We start from the raw sequence: 18132 nt of genomic DNA on the forward strand, positions 1-18132 counted from the left end.
TCAATTCGCGCGAGACAAATGTGTGTCATACACCCTCCTCCACCTGACACAGCCACTTAATAATGTTGTCACGTGAACAAATGTGCCGATTGATGACTGCTTCAGCAACACTACTGGAGTGGTGTTGGAGAGCGATCCACAACTTGTATTTTTCTTTCTCCAATTGGCTGTTGGGTGGAGGAGGGTGCAAAAAGAAAAATCGCTCGCACGTGGCCCGACCCACAAATCAATAATGACTCATTGGCTGCGAGAGCCTGCAGGTGTTAAAGGTGAACATCGCTCAATCTCTCTGCCGTGTCTCGAGACTAAAGAGCCTGAAACGTTCGCCGTTTTTCGTGTTGAAATTATTTTGTTCCCCTCGTGCACCACTGTCACGACGCTGGTGCCAAGGTGGGGGGGGGGTGGAGCACAACCGAGGAGCGAGCGGAGGTGATGGCGACAACGACGAGAAACCACGGTCGGAGGGGCGCGACGGGGCCAGGGTGCGATTGAAGCAAAGGTAGCGTGGAGTGGCAGAGGCCGGGTCGGTGATGCCAGCGCCTGCGATGGAGCCGGCGTTTGACGGAGCGAAATTCGTCGACTCTGCGTGTGGCGGCGCGCTCGGCTGCTCGCCCCTTGCGCTCAAGCAACGACTGTCAATGCTGTTGACGAGAACAGCGGCGGAATTCCGGGGGCAATCTCTGGGGCAACAACAAACGACTTCATTATCCTCTAAACGACTTTAAATAATGACTTGAAGCGGGGGTGGGGGACACTCACAATACCTGCTCAGTTGATTTAATGAGACGATGACTCATGTGTACGCGCACGTGAGTGTGTGTGGGTGCGATGTGACAATGTGGTAGGGTAGCGGCGAGCGCTATGAACCACGCACAACATGAGTGACGATTATTTGAAACGGTCCTGGGCCTCACCTAGGTCGACTCAGCCTCAAATGAGTACCTGGTACGATGTGTAAACATCGCCACTGGGGAGACAAAGGCGGTCGGGCGTGGTGTTGGCCAACCACCCCCTCGTGCGCCGTGCCGGCCTTCATAGGTGCTCGCTAATAGCACTTGCCCCAATAGTCTGTTAAGGCTGCACGGGGGATCTTTGTATGTGTGTTGTGACAATGCCATGCATATGAGCAACGTGCACTGCGTACGACATGTCTGTCTATTATAGCTAAAAGTTATACAATTAAACTGTGATGTCGCATTGTGTGTGTTTTTTACACTGACAAAAAAAACCACACAAGTTAGGCCTGGGTAAAATACAAAAACATTCTGCTTGTGACTGGCAGTCGTCGTGATGACCCCTAATTAAACACAGGTCGATTAAATAATACAACGCTGTTTTTTGTTATTACATAAATATGCCAAATATTCCCCATATAGCCTTCAACAGACTGTTGGGGCAAGTGCTGTTATCAAGCACCTATGAAGGCCGGCACGGCGCACGAGGGGGTGGGTGGCCAACACCACGCCCGGCCGCTTTTGTCTCCCTAGTGGTGGTGTTTACTCATTTGAGGCTGAGTCGACCTAGGGGGAGGCCCAGAACCGGCTCAAATAATCGTCACTGGTGTTGGCCGTGAGCGGGAATTGAACTCGGTTCGCCGAGTTCGTAGCGCAGCGTGCTAACCACTACACACACAGACAACCGTGTCTGTGTGTGTGTGTGGGTAGGAGCCGGTGGTGTAGCGGTTCGCTCACTGCGGGGGATCTTCGCCTCGTAGCGGCGGAGTCACCGATCTTGCTGATTTTAGCCACTCAAATAAAGGGGGGTGTGCCACACAACTGCTCAATCCAAGTATCGCTTGCCAATGAACCCAATGGCATTTTTCAAGATTGTCTGCCCGATCAATGTTGAGCGTCTGCCAAATCGATACAAATGTAACCTCGATTCAAAATCCACACCACGTCCACTTGCCAAAACAGTGTGCACCAACTCTGATCGGTGACTTTGTTGGGTGTTCGATTTCGTGGTGTGACAGCACACCTGGGGGGGGGGGGGGGCACATACCTGTCAACCCACACGGTTTACCCTGTAATCTTCTACAGGGAACTTGAGTTTTCAGGTCCATACGGCATATAGGTGTTTCAATACGGGAAAAAAAGTGTTGTCTATTCGTTTGTGTTTCTCCCTTGTGATGGGACTTTGTAGGATGAACGTTGAGATTTACAAGGGCACGGGGTGACCAATAAGGTCTGATTTGGTCTGTAATAAGGTATGGCACTGAGAAGGGGTTGACAGGTATGGGGGCACCTCCGGCCCGTGCCCCCCCCCAACCCCCCCCCCCCCCCCCGCGCGCGCCACTCACGGTGCACACTCTCTCGAAGGTGCCCGGGGACACGAGGGCCCCGTCCAGGCCGAAGAGGAAGATGGTCATGTAGGAGAACATGCCCCCCAGGATGATCAGGTTGTTCATGTAGGGGCTCGACATCTTAATGAGCCTGGGAACACACACACACACACATAATAGAACACACACATACATAATAGAACACACACATAATAAAACACAAACACACACACATAATGAAACACACACAAACAACAACTGAACATTCTAGATTTGAAGCTTTCGTGACTGCAATGATTCATATTCTCAGGTTTTTTCGGTAAAGTCACGTAGGTAAAACATTAAAAGTAATGAAAGTAAAATAAAACAAAACAAAAATAAAAATAAAATTCACGACGTTTCGGAGGCAACACAAGTCTCCGTCATCAGGTGGGACCGTCACAGCCAGATTAGCTGCATCAAGTGAAGCAATGATTCAAAATGTAATCCCTTATAAGCAAGTTGAAGGGGGGGAGGAGAGGGGGGGGGAGTTCATCAGAATGTGGTAGCCAATGAATGGAACGTATCGGGAGGGAGGGGGGTGGGAGGGGGAGGGAGCCAACAAAACATTTGGCGACGGCTTGGACGCGGCTGCTGCGCACGCCAACACAATGGGCAGAAAGGGTGGAGGGGAGGTCTGATACACATGATAGAACAAAGGAACGAAAATGCCCATGTTTTTCAGCCTGCATTGGTATAAACATGGGCATTTTCGTTCCTTTGTTCTATCATGTGTATCAGACCTCCCCTCCACCCTTTCTGCCCATTGTGTTGGCGTGCGCAGCAGCCGCGTCCAAGCCGTCGCCAAATGTTTTGTTGGCTCCCTCCCCCTCCCACCCCCCTCCCTCCCGATACGTTCCATTCATTGGCTACCACATTCTGATGAACTCCCCCCCCCTCTCCTCCCCCCCTTCAACTTGCTTATAAGGGATTACATTTTGAATCATTGCTTCACTTGATGCAGCTAATCTGGCTGTGACGGTCCCACCTGATGACGGAGACTTGTGTTGCCTCCGAAACGTCGTGAATTTTATTTTTATTTTTGTTTTGTTTTATTTTACTTTCATTACTTTTAATGTTTTACCTACGTGACTTTACCGAAAAAACCTGAGAATATAACAACTGAACAACAGAGCGGTGGATACCAACGAGGCAAACACTGTATCATTAAACTGCGCTCGTTTCATTGTCTGCTTCCTTTCATTCTCGCGCGAGATTTTCCCGTAATGGGCCCAGGGGATGGCACCGCCACCGAGGTTTCGGGGTTAAGTTCGGCTGTCACCGAACGATTCTGCAGGGAGCGGCTCGGTGCGCGGTGCGGTGCTGCTGTGCGTGTGGCGAGTGGTGGCTGAGGGGAGGAGGCCTGACTTGTGGTTGCGGTTCTTGATGTTGAAGAAGAGGAAGGTGGAGGCCATGAGCATGCCGAGGCAGGTGAGCATCGCCAGGATGCTGTAGAGCAGCAGGGAGACCTCGCGCCGCCTGCTCACCACGAAGGTGTGGTCCCGCGGCGGCGTCGCACCTGCGCAAGTGGGGGTGGGGTGGGGGGGGTCACGCGTGAGGCCCGGCCACTTCGACCCTGCAACTACAAAATCTGCTCCGACCTGCGAACTCCGCTCTGAGCTGCGAGCTCCAGGCTTAGAACTCGCAGGTCAGAGTAGGGCACGCATGCCACACACTCGTACATGCGCCCTAAGCCAGAGACGATCTGGCGTGAAATAACTACAATCCCTATCCGCTCACCCACACACGCCCGCACGCACGCAGCCCGGCAGTGCTCGCCGCCTGGGCCGTTCGCGTGGCTCACCTTGGAAGAGGATCGTTCTATTGAGCTCCAGTTGGTCGGCGACGGCGTTGTACTCGCCCACCTTCACTCTTTGCCCATCTGGCCGGGGGGCGCACGCGGAAACAAAGACAAAGATCCCCCCGCCCCCTTAAAGCCTCAGACTGTAGGGGTAAGTGCTGTCAGAAGAGCCCCTATAAAAGCCGGCATGGCACACGAGGAAATAGGTGGCCAGCACCCAGCCCACCTTTGTCTCCCCAGTGGCAATGTTAACACATCGCACCAGGTACCCATTTAAGGCTGAGCTGGTCTAGCAGAGACCCAGGACTGGTTCGGATAACTGGTCACCGATGTTGGTAGTGAGCGGGAATCGAACTCGGATGGGATCGCCGGGGTTCGTCACGCAGTGCAGGGGACACAGGCGCGCGTGGTCGCGTGAACTTGCGATTGACACCACAGTGCAATCACGTGACTCCATTTGGCCGTGGTGGTGGTGGTGGTGTTGGTGGCGGTGGCGCACTTACATTCCAGCTCATTCGAAGCCAAGGTTGGGTAGATCATGCAGAATTGTGAGGGTCACGAGCCTCTTTGGTTTTGACGAGGCCAGAAGATGGTGGTAAAGCCAGTGAATCATGAGCTCATCGGTACAAATGTTTGATTGTCATCTCCTCATAATGGGTGGGCTTCCTCTAGGTAACCACTTTCCTCTTAGATGTCCATTTCTTTATGAACCAGAAATGGCCACATTTCTCAATGTTGCTCGAAAAAAATATATATCTTGAGGCTTTTCTGGATGAATTAATGATTTTGTCAATGTCTGGCAGCAGTCATGAAATATTTACCGTCTAGCATTTTAGCACAAATAATGGATTGCTACAGTGCAGTCTTCGATATTGCTGTAGAGCTGATTATTCCCCCCACCCCCATTCACAACTGGGAAATGTTTCACGCGAGAGAGTGGAGCACTCACTTTGAAACTGGGTGAACTCGATCGTGCCGAGCCTCTCACCGTTCCTGAAGATAACCTGCCCCTACAATCATAAAACAACAATAAACACAATTTATAACAAACACACACGCTGAGCGAATCGGTTGAAATGTTCGATCGAGAACACTTGTGACATGCAGCTAGCGCTCAAAGTTCCTCATGTGTAGGCCTGGACTGGTGAGAGAGTCTGGAGTGGTGAGAGAGTCTGGGCTGGTGAGAAAGTCTGGAGTGGTAAGAGAGTCTGGGCTAGTGAGAGAGTCTGGGCTGGTGAGAGAGTCTGGGCTGGTGAGAGAGTCTGGGCTGGTGAGAGAGTCTGGGCTGGTGAGAGAGTCTGGGCTGGTGAGAGAGTCTGGGCTGGTGAGAGAGTCTGGGCTGGTGAGAGAGTCTGGGCTGGTGAGAGAGTCTGGGCTGGTGAGAGAGTCTGGGCTGGTGAGAGAGTCTGGGCTGGTGAGAGAGTCTGGGCTGGTGAGAGAGTCTGGGCTGGTGAGAGAGTCTGGGCTGGTGAGAGAGTCTGGGCTGGTGAGAGAGTCTGGGCTGGTGAGAGAGTCTGGGCTGGTGAGAGAGTCTGGGCTGGTGAGAGAGTCTGGGCTGGTGAGAGAGTCTGGGCTGGTGAGAGAGTCTGGGCTGGTGAGAAAGTCTGGGCTGGTGAGAGAGTCTGGGCTGGTGAGAGAGTCTGGGCTGGTGAGAGAGTCTGGGCTGGTGAGAGAGTCTGGGCTGGTGAGAGAGTCTGGGCTGGTGAGAGAGTCTGGGCTGGTGAGAGAGTCTGGGCTGGTGAGAGAGTCTGGGCTGGTGAGAGAGTCTGGGCTGGTGAGAGAGTCTAGGCTGGTGAGAGAGTCTGGGCTGGTGAGAGAGTCTGGGCTGGTGAGAGAGTCTGGGCTGGTGAAAGATTCTGGGCTGGTGAGAGAGTCTGGGCTGGTGAGAGAGTCTGGGCTGGTGAGAGAGTCTGGGCTGGTGAGAGAGTCTGGGCTGGTGAGAGAGTCTGGGCTGGTGAGAGAGTCTGGGCTGGTGAGAGAGTCTGGGCTGGTGAGAGAGTCTGGGCTGGTGAGAGAGTCTGGGCTGGTGAGAGAGTCTGGGCTGGTGAGAGAGTCTGGGCTGGTGAGAAAGTCTGGGCTGGTGAGAGAGTCTGGGCTGGTGAGAGAGTCTGGGCTGGTGAGAGAGTCTGGGCTGGTGAGAGAGTCTGGGCTGGTGAGAGAGTCTGGGCTGGTGAGAGAGTCTGGGCTGGTGAGAGAGTCTGGGCTGGTGAGAGAGTCTGGGCTGGTGAGAGAGTCTGGGCTGGTGAGAGAGTCTGGGCTGGTGAGAGAGTCTGGGCTGGTGAGAGAGTCTGGGCTGGTGAGAGAGTCTGGGCTGGTGAGAGAGTCTGGAGTGGTGAGAGAGTCTGGGCTGGTGAGAGCCTGAATTGATGAGAGCCTCGATCTGCTTGAATTTGCGTTAGTGCAGTGGGAGAGAGTTTCAAACGGCTTGGTGCAGCTACGGAGAAAAGGCGCTCAGCCAAGGCAGTCGTGGTTCTGGGTTCACGACGGATGCAAGAGGAGTGTCTGTCTCGTCACCATCGCCAGCCAGGCCCGTGCTGACACCGCGTCACCGGCGCAGCGGAGGAAGATCCGTGGGGAACGGGCGCATGGTTTGCGAGCGGTGACACGCACATGACGCGAGTGCGTGCATAAGCACTCACGGATTTGTGTATGCAAAGACCCCCCCATGTAGCCTCAACAGACGTTGGGGCGAGTGCTGTTAGCGAGCACCTATGAAGACCCATGCGACATGCGAGCGGGTGGGTGGTCAGCACCACGCCCACCCGTATTTGTCTTCCCAGTACTGATATTTAAGCAACACACACCAGGTGCTCATTTGAGGCCGAGTCAACGCAGAGGAGACCCAATACCAGTTTAGAAATTCGTCACCGATGTTAGTCATGAGCAGGAATCAATCACTGTGCCACCATTCCTCATACTCATAATGCACAGAAACAAATATTTCCCATATGGCCTTAACAGACTGAAGTGTTATTAGCGAGCACCTATGAAAGCAGGCACTGCACACGAGGGGGTGGGTGGCCAGCACCACGCGCTGCCACCTTTGTCTCCCTAGTGGCGATATTTACACACCATACCAGGTACACATTTGAGGCTGAGTCGACCTAGGAGAGGCCCAGATCCTGTTCAGATAATCGTCACTGGTGTCGGCCGTGAGCGTGATTCGATCCCGCGTCGCCAAGTTCGTAGCGCAGCGCGCTGACCGCTGCACTACCGCCCCCCATATGCACAGACACACGAACACGGGCACAGACACACGGACACGTGCACAGACACACGGACACGTGCGCAGACACACGGACACGTGCACAGACACACGGACATGTGCACAGACACACGGACACGTGCACAGACACACGGACACATGCACAGACACACGGACACGTGCACGCACACTCGTAATCACACGTTGCACGTCCCTCGGGTGCACATTGGTGACGTCATTATGCAATGCGATTTGAGCGACTGGTGAGAGAGAGGGCATCGTTTCGTACACAGCGTGCATTTTCTCAGCATATATGCTGCCGGGGCATTCCCCTACCAGACGGAGGCGCTTTCCGTGTTGATCGCGCCAGGTGACGACTGCCAGCAGCACGCGCCTCGCGGGATATTGCTCCTCTCGCCGCGGTTTTTTCTTCCCTCGCCCAAATCGACCTCTCTCCTCCGGAGATTTGCATCTCGCCCGACCCCTCAACTCTTGCAGGTCGTCTGACGCACGCCGATCCCGCCTGCCACCTCGGCCCCCGGCCACGCTTCATATTTATGGAGCTGTCGGGCCGTGTCACATTTCAGCGATCGCAAAGGGGGCAACGTCTCTCCGCTCGCCAGAGGCGTTCCACTTCCCTGCACCCTGCGCTCCCTGTCGCGCTCCCTGTCGCGCTCCCTCTCGCTCCCTCTCGCTCTCCCCTCCTCTTCCCTATCCTCTCGTTTCACCGCCGTGTTCACCTGCGTCCATTGCCAAGTGGCAGTTTCCCCATCGCAAGCACTGCGAACGCGCCGCATCTCCGCCTCAACGCAGAATGCCGGACCCTAATCAGCTGCCGCCCCCCCACACCGGAGATCAAAGGCCGCCCCCTCCCCCCCACCAGAGTTTGCTCTCCACATCCCCCGGCCAGGCGAACGGAGATGGGCTGGAGAGGACGAGGGGAACCTGCCCCGAAATGGAAGCAGCGACGGCGACGCGAGATTCGCGTCCCCCGCCGCCTCTTGAACCCGCCCGGGTTTGCCGAGCGGTCGGGCGAGCGGCTCGCGATGGGAAAAGCTTCGCGAGTTCAAATCCCGGTTGGGGGTTGACACGCCCCCCCCCCCCTCGCGCCGTTCATTCAGGGACATTGCAACGAGTATACTGCGTTGTGTGCAGGTGAAGTCAACGGTGAGTTGACTTCACCTGCACACATCGCCACCACCAGAGGATCGTGGAATGTCCACCCCTGGCTCGTGGCTGTGAAGAGGGAACCAAGTGGTGTCCTCAAGGCTCATTTGAGCAGCAAAACCACTCGCACTCTAAGGCGCAAATTATTTTTTTTTACCGAGACGAATCGTTTGGAGAAGAGAGAGGAGACCCCGCATGAAAGAGCACCGTCTCGAGCGCCGACAAAACTCCGTGACGTTTTAATGTCCCGCGCAGACTCGCAGATGTCCCAGCTACCTTGAAATCGAGAGGGAAATCCTCGGGGAAAGCAGCGAGGAGATGTGGCGACTCCGCTCAAGGAAGTGGACCGCATAGGCCAAGCGGCGGTCTCGGCGTCGCCGCTGGGGGCACAGAGGGCGCGTGCCGTGTCCGCCGCTCGCAGGCTTTTCGGGCTGCTGCCTGTTTTGTGTTACAGCTGCCGTGTCACGCGACGATCTATCGCGGTGGGAGCGACGTTCCAAACAGAAACAAGCGTGTCGGGGGAAGCATCTCCAGACGGCAGCCTGTGCGCGCGCCCGCCCGTGCATGCATCAGCATCTCCAGTAAATGCCGGTGTCGGTGATGTGCGCCAGCGAATTTGCCGTCCGGACCCCGACCATTATCGAGCAGCTTGTCGCTCCGCGCGGCGTGGAGGAACGCGGCTACTAATGTGCCGGCGGCTGCGCGAGTGCTTTCACTCCCATTTCATTAATGCCGTCGAAGGTTTTAACTGCAAATGCTGCAAGTTGTTTTTTTCTTCTTCTTCTTCTTCTTAACGGAGCGTCTGCATTTTCACAGATGAATCTAACTACATTATGCGGCGGAGAGAGAGAGAGAGGACGAGAGAGAGAACGAGAGAGCCACTCTGCATGGTCACTGCAGCATTCGCACATTAAGTCCCTTCGCTCGTCAATACCCGCAGTGGTACCGAGCCAGGCACAGAATGCACACCCCGCACCCCCTCTGCGCTCTGCTGGCCCAAACTGCCCGTGCGGCGCCTGCCCTCCTCCCCCCAACCCCCTCTGCGAATGAGTTACTCGACACCCCGTGACGTGCGGCACACGATCGGCCTCCCCCCGCCGCGTCACAGCTGCGATCATTATGACGGCGGCGGCGGCGTTCCGTCCAGACGCCCGGGGAGGTCATTGTGGGCTCCTTCGCCAGAGTCAAAGCCAATGTGATGACCCCTCATGCGCTATGTGGACCATACAGCCAACCTCCGAGTACAAGTAAGGCATTCGGCCCGCAAAGCCGTTTTATTTTATCGCTAGCACCAGGATATCGGTGGGATACGAGTTGAAAGTCTCTGCCCAATCACCAAAAACTGCACGAACATGCCACCGCGTTACATTTGGGCCTGCACCTACTGAGAAGTAAAACATATTTTGGTTGAAATTGTACACGACTAGCATAACTCTCAGTGGCAGAGTGGGTGGGAAAGTGCACGCTTCCTACTATGTGAAGGCAATGTTACTGATGAACGTGTTTCGTTTTTTGTTACAGAGCACGGGTTCTCAGGGGTAACTCTACGAATGATGCTTCTGTGGGCCGTTCTCTAACGTGAAGCGGGTTGCATTGCTCTGCTGGACATCCAAATTGCGACTTCGTCTCGTGCCGCGATGACGATAGCACAATCGGATTAAAGCTGACTAAAAAGCCAAAAGAATGGGAACCCGGCAATGGAAACATCCGTGAGATGGCACTGCACACAAACACCGCACGGGGCAGCCCGCAATGCTCGGAGCTTGTCCTGGGAGGACTGCACTGCGAAAAATCCGCACGGCCGCTTCGTCTCGTGACGTGATGTCAATAGCACAATCAGGATCAAATTGGTGGAAACGATTTTGTGTGTTTTTTTCTTAAAGCGCTCGCCAAGAATGTGGGCTACGCGTCCTCACAGTGACACCCTGGAAGTTGGTCTCGTTCATGGCGCGCAGGATGGTGCGGCCCAGGTGCGCGTTGTCGTAGCCGAAGGCCTCGATGGAGGCGTTGGGCTCCCTGGAGGCGCGCTGCAGGCCGATCGAGCGGTGGAGCGCCTGCGCCATCACCCACACGCCGTCGTACGCGTAGCCGTGGAACTTGCTGTGGGGCGACGCGCCGGCCGTGGCCGCGTCGGCGCCGCCCAACTCCCGCCGCAGCCGCTTGTACTCGTGCTCGTACTGCTGCGGGGTCTGCAGCCGTGACGGCGGGTCGGGGTCGGGCCAAATCGGACGTTGCACGCGCAGGGACACCGGTGGTAGTTAAGCCGAGTCTATCGCTCTCTTTCGCGAGTGATGTGAAAGCCACCCACCAGAGTGATAAATAATATACGCACAAGCCGATTTATGGACGGCGCAAGGCACGACCGTGACTCTGGGATTGATCCTCCCAGGGCATTGTGCGACATCGCCGCTCCGCGTGTGTCATTCGCACGGCCTTGTTTAGACCGCCGATTCAAAACACTCAAAATTGTGGCCCGATTAGTTAATAGAGCAGCAGCAGCACAACGGGTCTCACAGATTTCAACGACAATTAGGGGATAGTTAGTTTACATCATGGGTCAAATCCCGCTTGTCCGCGAATGTTTCTTTTCATCGGAATTTTTGACTAAATTTGTCCCGGTGTGTCCGTCACGAGCGACGGTTCAAATCACCGAGGCGTCACGGCACTTTGTCTGAGATGTCAATCTGGCAGGATGCGTTGACATTTAAACATCGAAAGACACGAAGACATGTAGGCCTGCAGACAAGCGTACAACTCACACACTCGCACAATGCAGATGCACGAGCAATTACATTTGGAATGTCGATGACGGTAGTCGCCCCAGCATCGCACACAAGACATATGTCATGAACAGCATTATATACACTCTTGGGAGTACACTGCCCAGGTATGGGAACCTCTCCACTCTCTCCACAACTGCCCTATCACCAATTGGGAGTTGTGGGAGTGGAGTTTCCGATGGTACAAAATACCCAGGGAGGTGCTTCGTTTTGGTGGGGCTGATGGTAAGGCCCCACCTCTCCAGGTAAAGCAGCTGCGCCTCCAACTCCACCTCTGAGTGAGCAGCAATTACCAGATAATCGGCATACATAACATGGTTGAGCAATAGGGACCTATCCCTTGACCGCACCCGGGCATCGATCAGCTTCCCATTGTATCTGTACCAGATGGAAATTCCTCCGGTACAGCTATTGAAGGCTTCATGAACTACGTGGTCAAAATAGATGTTAAATAATGTGGAGCCAGAGGAGATCGCTGTCGCACCCCGAGGTGAATAGGGAATGGCTCCGACTCCCGGCCACGTAGTTTTACCCGGGCCCGCTAACCATAATGAAGGTCCTTAATGATCGTTAGCAGAGGATCAGGGACTCTGAAAGCACGAAGAACAACCCAGAGCCCAGGCCTAGTAATGGTATCATAGGCCTTGACCAGGTCAATAAAGCAGAGAAATAGGTCTTGTTGGAATTTCCCACACCTCTGCTGTAGCAGACGGACAGAAAACATGGCATCTGTGCAGGACCGCCCTGTTCTGAAACTGCATTGGGGCTCCGCAAGCCTCTCCTCAGCATGCTGGCAAAGCGATGCTGAGGAAAGGCTTGACCTTTCCGGCATACTGAGGAGTGAGATGCCCCTGTAGTTGTTACAGTCTGTGAGGTCCCCCTTCTTAAAGAGGGGGACCACCAGGGCATCCTTCCAATCCTGCGGAACCCGTCCAGTGGTCCAGACTGTTGTTATGATGTCATGCAGGGCAGTCTGTGCACAAACGCCAGCCTCCCTCAGCATTTCGCTCGGGAGATCATCTCTGCCCGGTGCCTTTCTTGGTCTCAGACTCTGGATCGCCTTCAGTACTTCCTCAACAGATGGCACCTCAGCCAGCCACTCACAGGGGGTGACTTCTTCTTCCAATATTTGAGGCATCACAGCCTCAGCAGGGTCATTCCCACTTTGTCCCATGGTGTTTTCCAGGCTGATGGATTTCCCCTCTTCCAGAAGCTCACAGAAATTCTCAGCAAATTAGTAAACCTGTTCCTGGGGGTCGGAGATTGGATAATCGTTCTTTCCACAAATGATAGTAATAGGTGTGAAGCTGCAGGTTACTTTTTTATGGAGTTAAAGACCGCTTTGTAATCGCGGGCCATTGAGGCAGACTCCATCTCCTCAGCAACCCGCGACCACCACCCATCCTTGCAGCGCCTCACGGCTCTCCGAACCTCCGAGCGAAGGCTGCAGTAAGCCTCCTCATTCTCTGACGTGGGATGCTGTAGACGATGAGAGTGGGACTGTCGCTTTTTCTCAGCCAGCCTGAATACCTCCTTAGTCAGCCAGGGTCTCTGGGGAGGTCTGGACCGTGTACCCAAAGCAGTCATTGCAGCTGCATGAGCCACAGTCCTAAACCTCGCCCATTTCCCCTCGACATTAGGAGTGGGGGACGATGCCAACCCCAGCCGCAAGCGATGATGAAATTCTTGCTTGCAACTTTCATCAGCTAGCTGAGACCATGCCACAATGGGGTTGAATGGGCTCCTGGGTGTACACCCACCACCAGAGTGGAAAAATGGTAGGCGCATCTTACAGATGACAAGTCGATGGTCAGTGGGCAAATCAGCTCCACGGTAGGTCCTGGTGTCAAGGACATGGGCTCGCATCTGCTGTTCCATCACTATGTAGTCCAGCAGATGTTCTTGCTTGGACCCGGCATGCATCCATGATGTTGTGTGGATGCGCTGATGCCGAAACAGCGTGTTGGTAATTATAAGCCCATGAGCTGCACAAAAATCTAGCAGCCTCCTACCGTTGTTATTGAGCTGATCTGGCCCATGCCTTCCAATCACTCCAGCCCAGGTGCCAGCATTATGACCAACTCGGGCATTGAAGTCACCCAACAAGATGACTCTATCCCGAGGTGCCACTTTAGCTAGCACTTGTGACAAGAGGTCATCGATGGCATTTGACTCATCGGCCTTGCCTGCATCCCTCCACGGATGTTCGTCTTTGGTGGGCACATAAGTAACCACAACCACCACAACCACCACTCCTCGCCTCTAGCTGATGGGAAGGAGAACCCAAAGTAGCCTGGGGCTTACAGCTTCCCACACCTCACCGCCTCCCACACCTCACCGCCACGCTCCCACGCCCCTTCATTACTTTGTTCAGAAGAAGAGCCACTCTCTGTTGTTTGGCAGTCTCCTGTCTCGAGTAGAGGACTGTCCACCCCTCATGGTGGCAGGAGCCAAAGCCGGTTCACCGGACCTCCTGAATACCACAGAGATCCAGGCGGTACCGGTCCAGTTCCCAACAGAGGAGTGGCAGCATCTCCTCCACAGTGAGCGTTCGAACATTCCATGTGGCCACCCGTAGTGTTTTTTTGTTGTTTCTGGAAGAGTCCCGAGGGTGAGGATTCAGTCTCCTGGCTCCGCCAAATGGGGTTTGGCCAGGAAACGTCATAGATGCTTGTCCCCCCGGGGCCTCCGGCACAAGCTTAATAAAAAATAATAATCGTGATGTCGTGGTCATTAATGGAAGGTGGAGGGGTTACCAGCCCCTCGCACGCGTCTGGAGCCCCCATTTGGCCGCTGTGATGGTTACAAACGCCATGAGGGGAATGGGCAATCTAAATTGGCCTTTCCCCCTCGGCATTTCACACCACAGCGTTGCCGTCCGGCACCAATGAGGAGGTAGGGGGTTGTTTTTGCACACACACACACACGCGCACACACATGCACACACGTGCACACACGCGCACCTGCCCAGAGATGGTCTGGATGGGCCGGGTGCTGAGAGGCATGAAGTCAACGGCGATGTTTCCCTGGATGGCTTCATAGAGGCCGCGCTCGGGACACTCAGGGGGCCGGGTGCGCTCCCACCACCGCTCCCTGTACCAGCCCGGGATCACCCACTGGTACTTGCTGCCGTACATGGACTCCTGGTAGGCCTGCCGGGGGGAAGAGGGGGGGGGCGGTGGATGAGCGAGAGCGCACGGCCGGCAGCGAATAGACGCTTCACAAAACCTGCCGACTCATCAGCCTGCACCCTGCGCTTCCCTAATCCTTCGAGCATTAAACAAAACATTCTTTCGATCAAAATCCCAATACCAGAGCTTGTTGCGGCTCTCAAAAGCAGGAATTATTTTTTGCCCCCGAAAGGTCAGGACATTGTCTCGGTGTGCTCGGCGCGCCGCAAGTGTGCGAGCAGGGATCTCGTGGCCGTGCCGCTGCTTTGAATAAGCCCCTGTCGCTGCTGCTTACGGTCATCGCACGGCCGCACATCAAACATGCCGAACACGCGCCGGCCCTGCGCATTCATAAACACCCCGCCGTGCTTGTCGACTGACGCGGCGTGGCCGAGGGGCTGCGGAGGAGAGGAGCTCACGGCGGATCGCACGCATTTCCCCCTCGAATTAAACCCGACGGTGACTTACGCAGCAGAACACCTTGGTGGCCATTTCCTCGTCGAATTGTCCCAGAATAATCCTCACGTCCGCGTCCTTGGAACGGAAGATAAGAAGTAGGTCAGCACACGAGTCTGGGGGTTGTTTTTTTTCCGTATTAATATTTCACGCAGATCCATTTGATTCCAGGAAATGTTCCGCTTCGCGAGCCCAATTATTGTAACGCTGGTTGTTTTTGTCCCTTTCTTTGGCGATGTTGAAAAATGAAACGTGGCAGCGGTGGGGAGGGGGGGGGGAGATTTGTTAAACTCTTCTCTATGGCAGTGGAAGAGCTCTGGCCGCCGCACCTCTGTGCATCTGTGGCCCATCCTTTGACGAGGCATGTCAGAGCTCAGTGGCGTAGCGTGGTGGTACCCGTGGGCTTCGGTGCAGAGAAATTAAAACAGGGGGCTCCCACTGCCCCGATTTCCCCACGTCGGTAGCTACCGCCACCGCCTGCGCCGCATGTGGGACAACGCGGCCAATACGGCGTGCGACGAGCAACCGGTGCTGGATTGCAGCTCAGGCACGGCCAGGTTCGAGGCGAGTGGGAGCTTAAGGTGAGGCGGCTGATGGGGAGTGTGTGGCTGATGAAAGGTCGGTGTGTGTGCGTGTGAATCAGCCCGTGTGAAGGGTGAGGATTGATTTCGATATCGCGGGACCATGATGCATGGAAATAGTGTGGCCTTCGTCGAGCAGTGGATTGCCACACACAACATTAATCAGTGCAACCCAAAGACTGACTGAGCATCCTTTCTCCCTCGGAGTGTCACCGTCTTCACATCTTGAGCAAGAACAAATGCATCCCAAGAATCCAGCATCAGTCTGCCATACTAATAACTTCCATTCCGCCTCTTCAGTCTGTACTATATTTAATTGCTTCAGGAACATTCCCCACCCTCGAGTTCAGACTCATCTAACATACAATCAAATTCAGACCCGCTCGTCAAAGTCATTACTAAGTAATGACCCCAGCGATAATCCCCATCGGATCCCACTTGTCAACCCCTCCACTCTCCAAAGCCTCCACTCCTGAAACCGCTTCGCCATTATTTTGACCAACCGACAAGATTCGTGCAGCTCAAGGAAAGCAAACAGCCAAGACCGTCCTTGTATGGACGAGTCAGCAATTGGTGCTGTGTGCAGACAAGTGAGAGGCACCTGTGAGCATGCCGTAGTACCTTGAGCTTGCGTACGTTGGCACAGGGGTCGTTGGAAAAGCTCTGCGTGTCGGCCACCTCGATGTCCATCTTCTCCAGCTCCTTGGTCAGGTCATTGTGGACCTGTGTGGGCAGTGAACTCAGCCTTTTCCACGTCAAAGCCTTCGCATTTCACTGCCTCCATTCACCGTAATTATTATGTTTCTTTGCACTTGGGCAATTTTCCCAGGGATATTTTTATTTCCCTCTCCAAAAATACACGTGTGGTGGCCATTGCACCACTATCTTAAACAAATTGCCATGTTGCTATCGGGTTCGCAAATTAAAGATTCTCAGACAACCGAAGGGAAAGCGATGCAAGCCAATTAACAGCACCCTTGGGGGCAATTGCCAAGAAATCTTTCACTGGAACACATCTGTCCCGTCATATGCGGCAATGAAGATGGCTATAGATCTTTACTTTGGTGCCACATGTGCTGCATCATCATCGTGTTTCCTTCTATGATGTCCGGAACATCTGTCGCCTTCCTTCAATGTGTGCGTCACTCATGACCCACCTCTCCCTCTTGAGCTCCTGCACCTGTGCCCCACCTCAACACCACACGGCATGTAGTATACCGAGAACATCACACCCTGCTCCCTACCACCGCTGCCCCGGAGACTGCCCCTCTTATTGCCCTTACTGCTGTCCGTGGTGCTACCCCAGGAGCTGTCCGTGGTGCTACGCCTGGTGCTGTTCCCGGTGATGTCTATGGTTGTCACTACTGGTATCCCTGGTGCTGTCCGCTGCTGATTCCGCAAACCTCAGAGAAGCGCTGCACGTCCTGTGCCAGGGTCCCTACACGCGTCCACTTGATGAGGTGAAGGAAGCGAACGATGGCCGGGTTGACGGCGTTATCCGAGGGCACCGTCCTGAAGAAGTACGGGTACTTCTTTTTGTCCGCCAGCACAGGCGTCGTGGCCGCGAACGAGAGCTGTGGCAGCATCGTGAGGGTGGTGGGGGTGGGGTGGCAGAGGGTAGGGGCGGTGGGGGTGGTGGGGGTGGGGTGGCAGAGGGTAGGGGCGGTGGGGGTGGTGGAGAGAGCGAGGAAGTGAGTGAGGGTTGTGTGAAAGTGGACATGCAGGATTTTGGATTGTTTGAAATCCATCTATGATAGCCCAATGGCAAAGACAACCACTCGGCACGCAAACAATCAATATCAGAAAATATATAATTCCCCACCCCCTCTTCCTTTTACCGATATGCATCGACCAGGATGGTGAAGTATGGTGAAACAACCATCACGATTAAAACATGTGGTGAGGATACCTTCATCTAACATAGGATTGACATGAGGCCCCTACATTGTTCATGGCATTTTTGTTATCATTTCAACAACATTTTAAACATTTCGCAAAGCCGAAGCAGCATCACACATTAACGTTTTAATTAACCTGCGTGGCAAATTACACAGCGTGGCCATTGATCATCTGCTGGGTTCAAGAAGCGATGCACAGAAGGGGGAGCCGAAAGTTCGAGCGCAAGCTCTGCCACCGCCACACGCGCTATCGGTGCAAGCAGCAAACCCTTCCTGTGAGCCTGTGTGTTCAAATCAACCCCCACTGGGCTGCATCCAACATTAATTCACTGCCCCTCACGAGATATCAAGACAAGCACAATTGAAATAAATAATCCACACCCTCACAATCACCGAGCTCTCTCTCTCTCTCCCTGCGACTGAATAAGCTAAGACCAGCACATTCACTCATTAAGCCCATTAATTACGAGGCGCCGCGTCTGTTAGCATCAGAGGCAATTCACGCTGATGAAGCGTGGTTCCGTAGTGTCACGTTGTGTGCCCAGCTCCGAGCTCAGGAGTCCTGAGCTCGGAAAACGCCCCACTTCTCTGCAAACGCGGCCGGTATTCGAATTTAGCGGTGATCAATTTGCTGCAGCCGTTCGGGGGTGGCACCGGGCACAGAAGCGAGATCGGCCCGATGAGTGAGACACGATCGTCCAAGGCGGCACAACAGTTTAATAAAAAAAATGATCAGCGGCAACGCTTAACCAAT

At 54.5% G+C, this 18132-nt stretch overlaps 1 protein-coding gene across 2 annotated transcripts in view; it reads right to left on the reverse strand.

The window, feature by feature from the left end:
- LOC144934403 (gamma-aminobutyric acid type B receptor subunit 2-like) overlaps nucleotides 1–18132 on the reverse strand; it is a 69055-nt gene that overhangs the window by 40797 nt on the left and 10126 nt on the right. For both annotated transcript variants that reach the window (XM_078860123.1, XM_078860122.1), the window contains exons 4-12: nucleotides 16884–17054; nucleotides 16102–16203; nucleotides 14912–14977; nucleotides 14237–14425; nucleotides 10410–10682; nucleotides 5071–5131; nucleotides 4125–4202; nucleotides 3689–3839; nucleotides 2300–2432 (exon numbers count right to left, since the gene is read on the reverse strand). In XM_078860123.1, the coding sequence (XP_078716249.1) occupies nucleotides 2300–2432; nucleotides 3689–3839; nucleotides 4125–4202; nucleotides 5071–5131; nucleotides 10410–10682; nucleotides 14237–14425; nucleotides 14912–14977; nucleotides 16102–16203; nucleotides 16884–17054 (1224 nt within the window). The remainder of the gene's footprint in view (nucleotides 1–2299; nucleotides 2433–3688; nucleotides 3840–4124; nucleotides 4203–5070; nucleotides 5132–10409; nucleotides 10683–14236; nucleotides 14426–14911; nucleotides 14978–16101; nucleotides 16204–16883; nucleotides 17055–18132) is intronic.

The sequence above is a fragment of the Lampetra fluviatilis genome, chromosome 10, assembly GCF_964198595.1.
Source record: "Lampetra fluviatilis chromosome 10, kcLamFluv1.1, whole genome shotgun sequence".
Taxonomy (NCBI): domain Eukaryota; kingdom Metazoa; phylum Chordata; class Hyperoartia; order Petromyzontiformes; family Petromyzontidae; genus Lampetra; species Lampetra fluviatilis.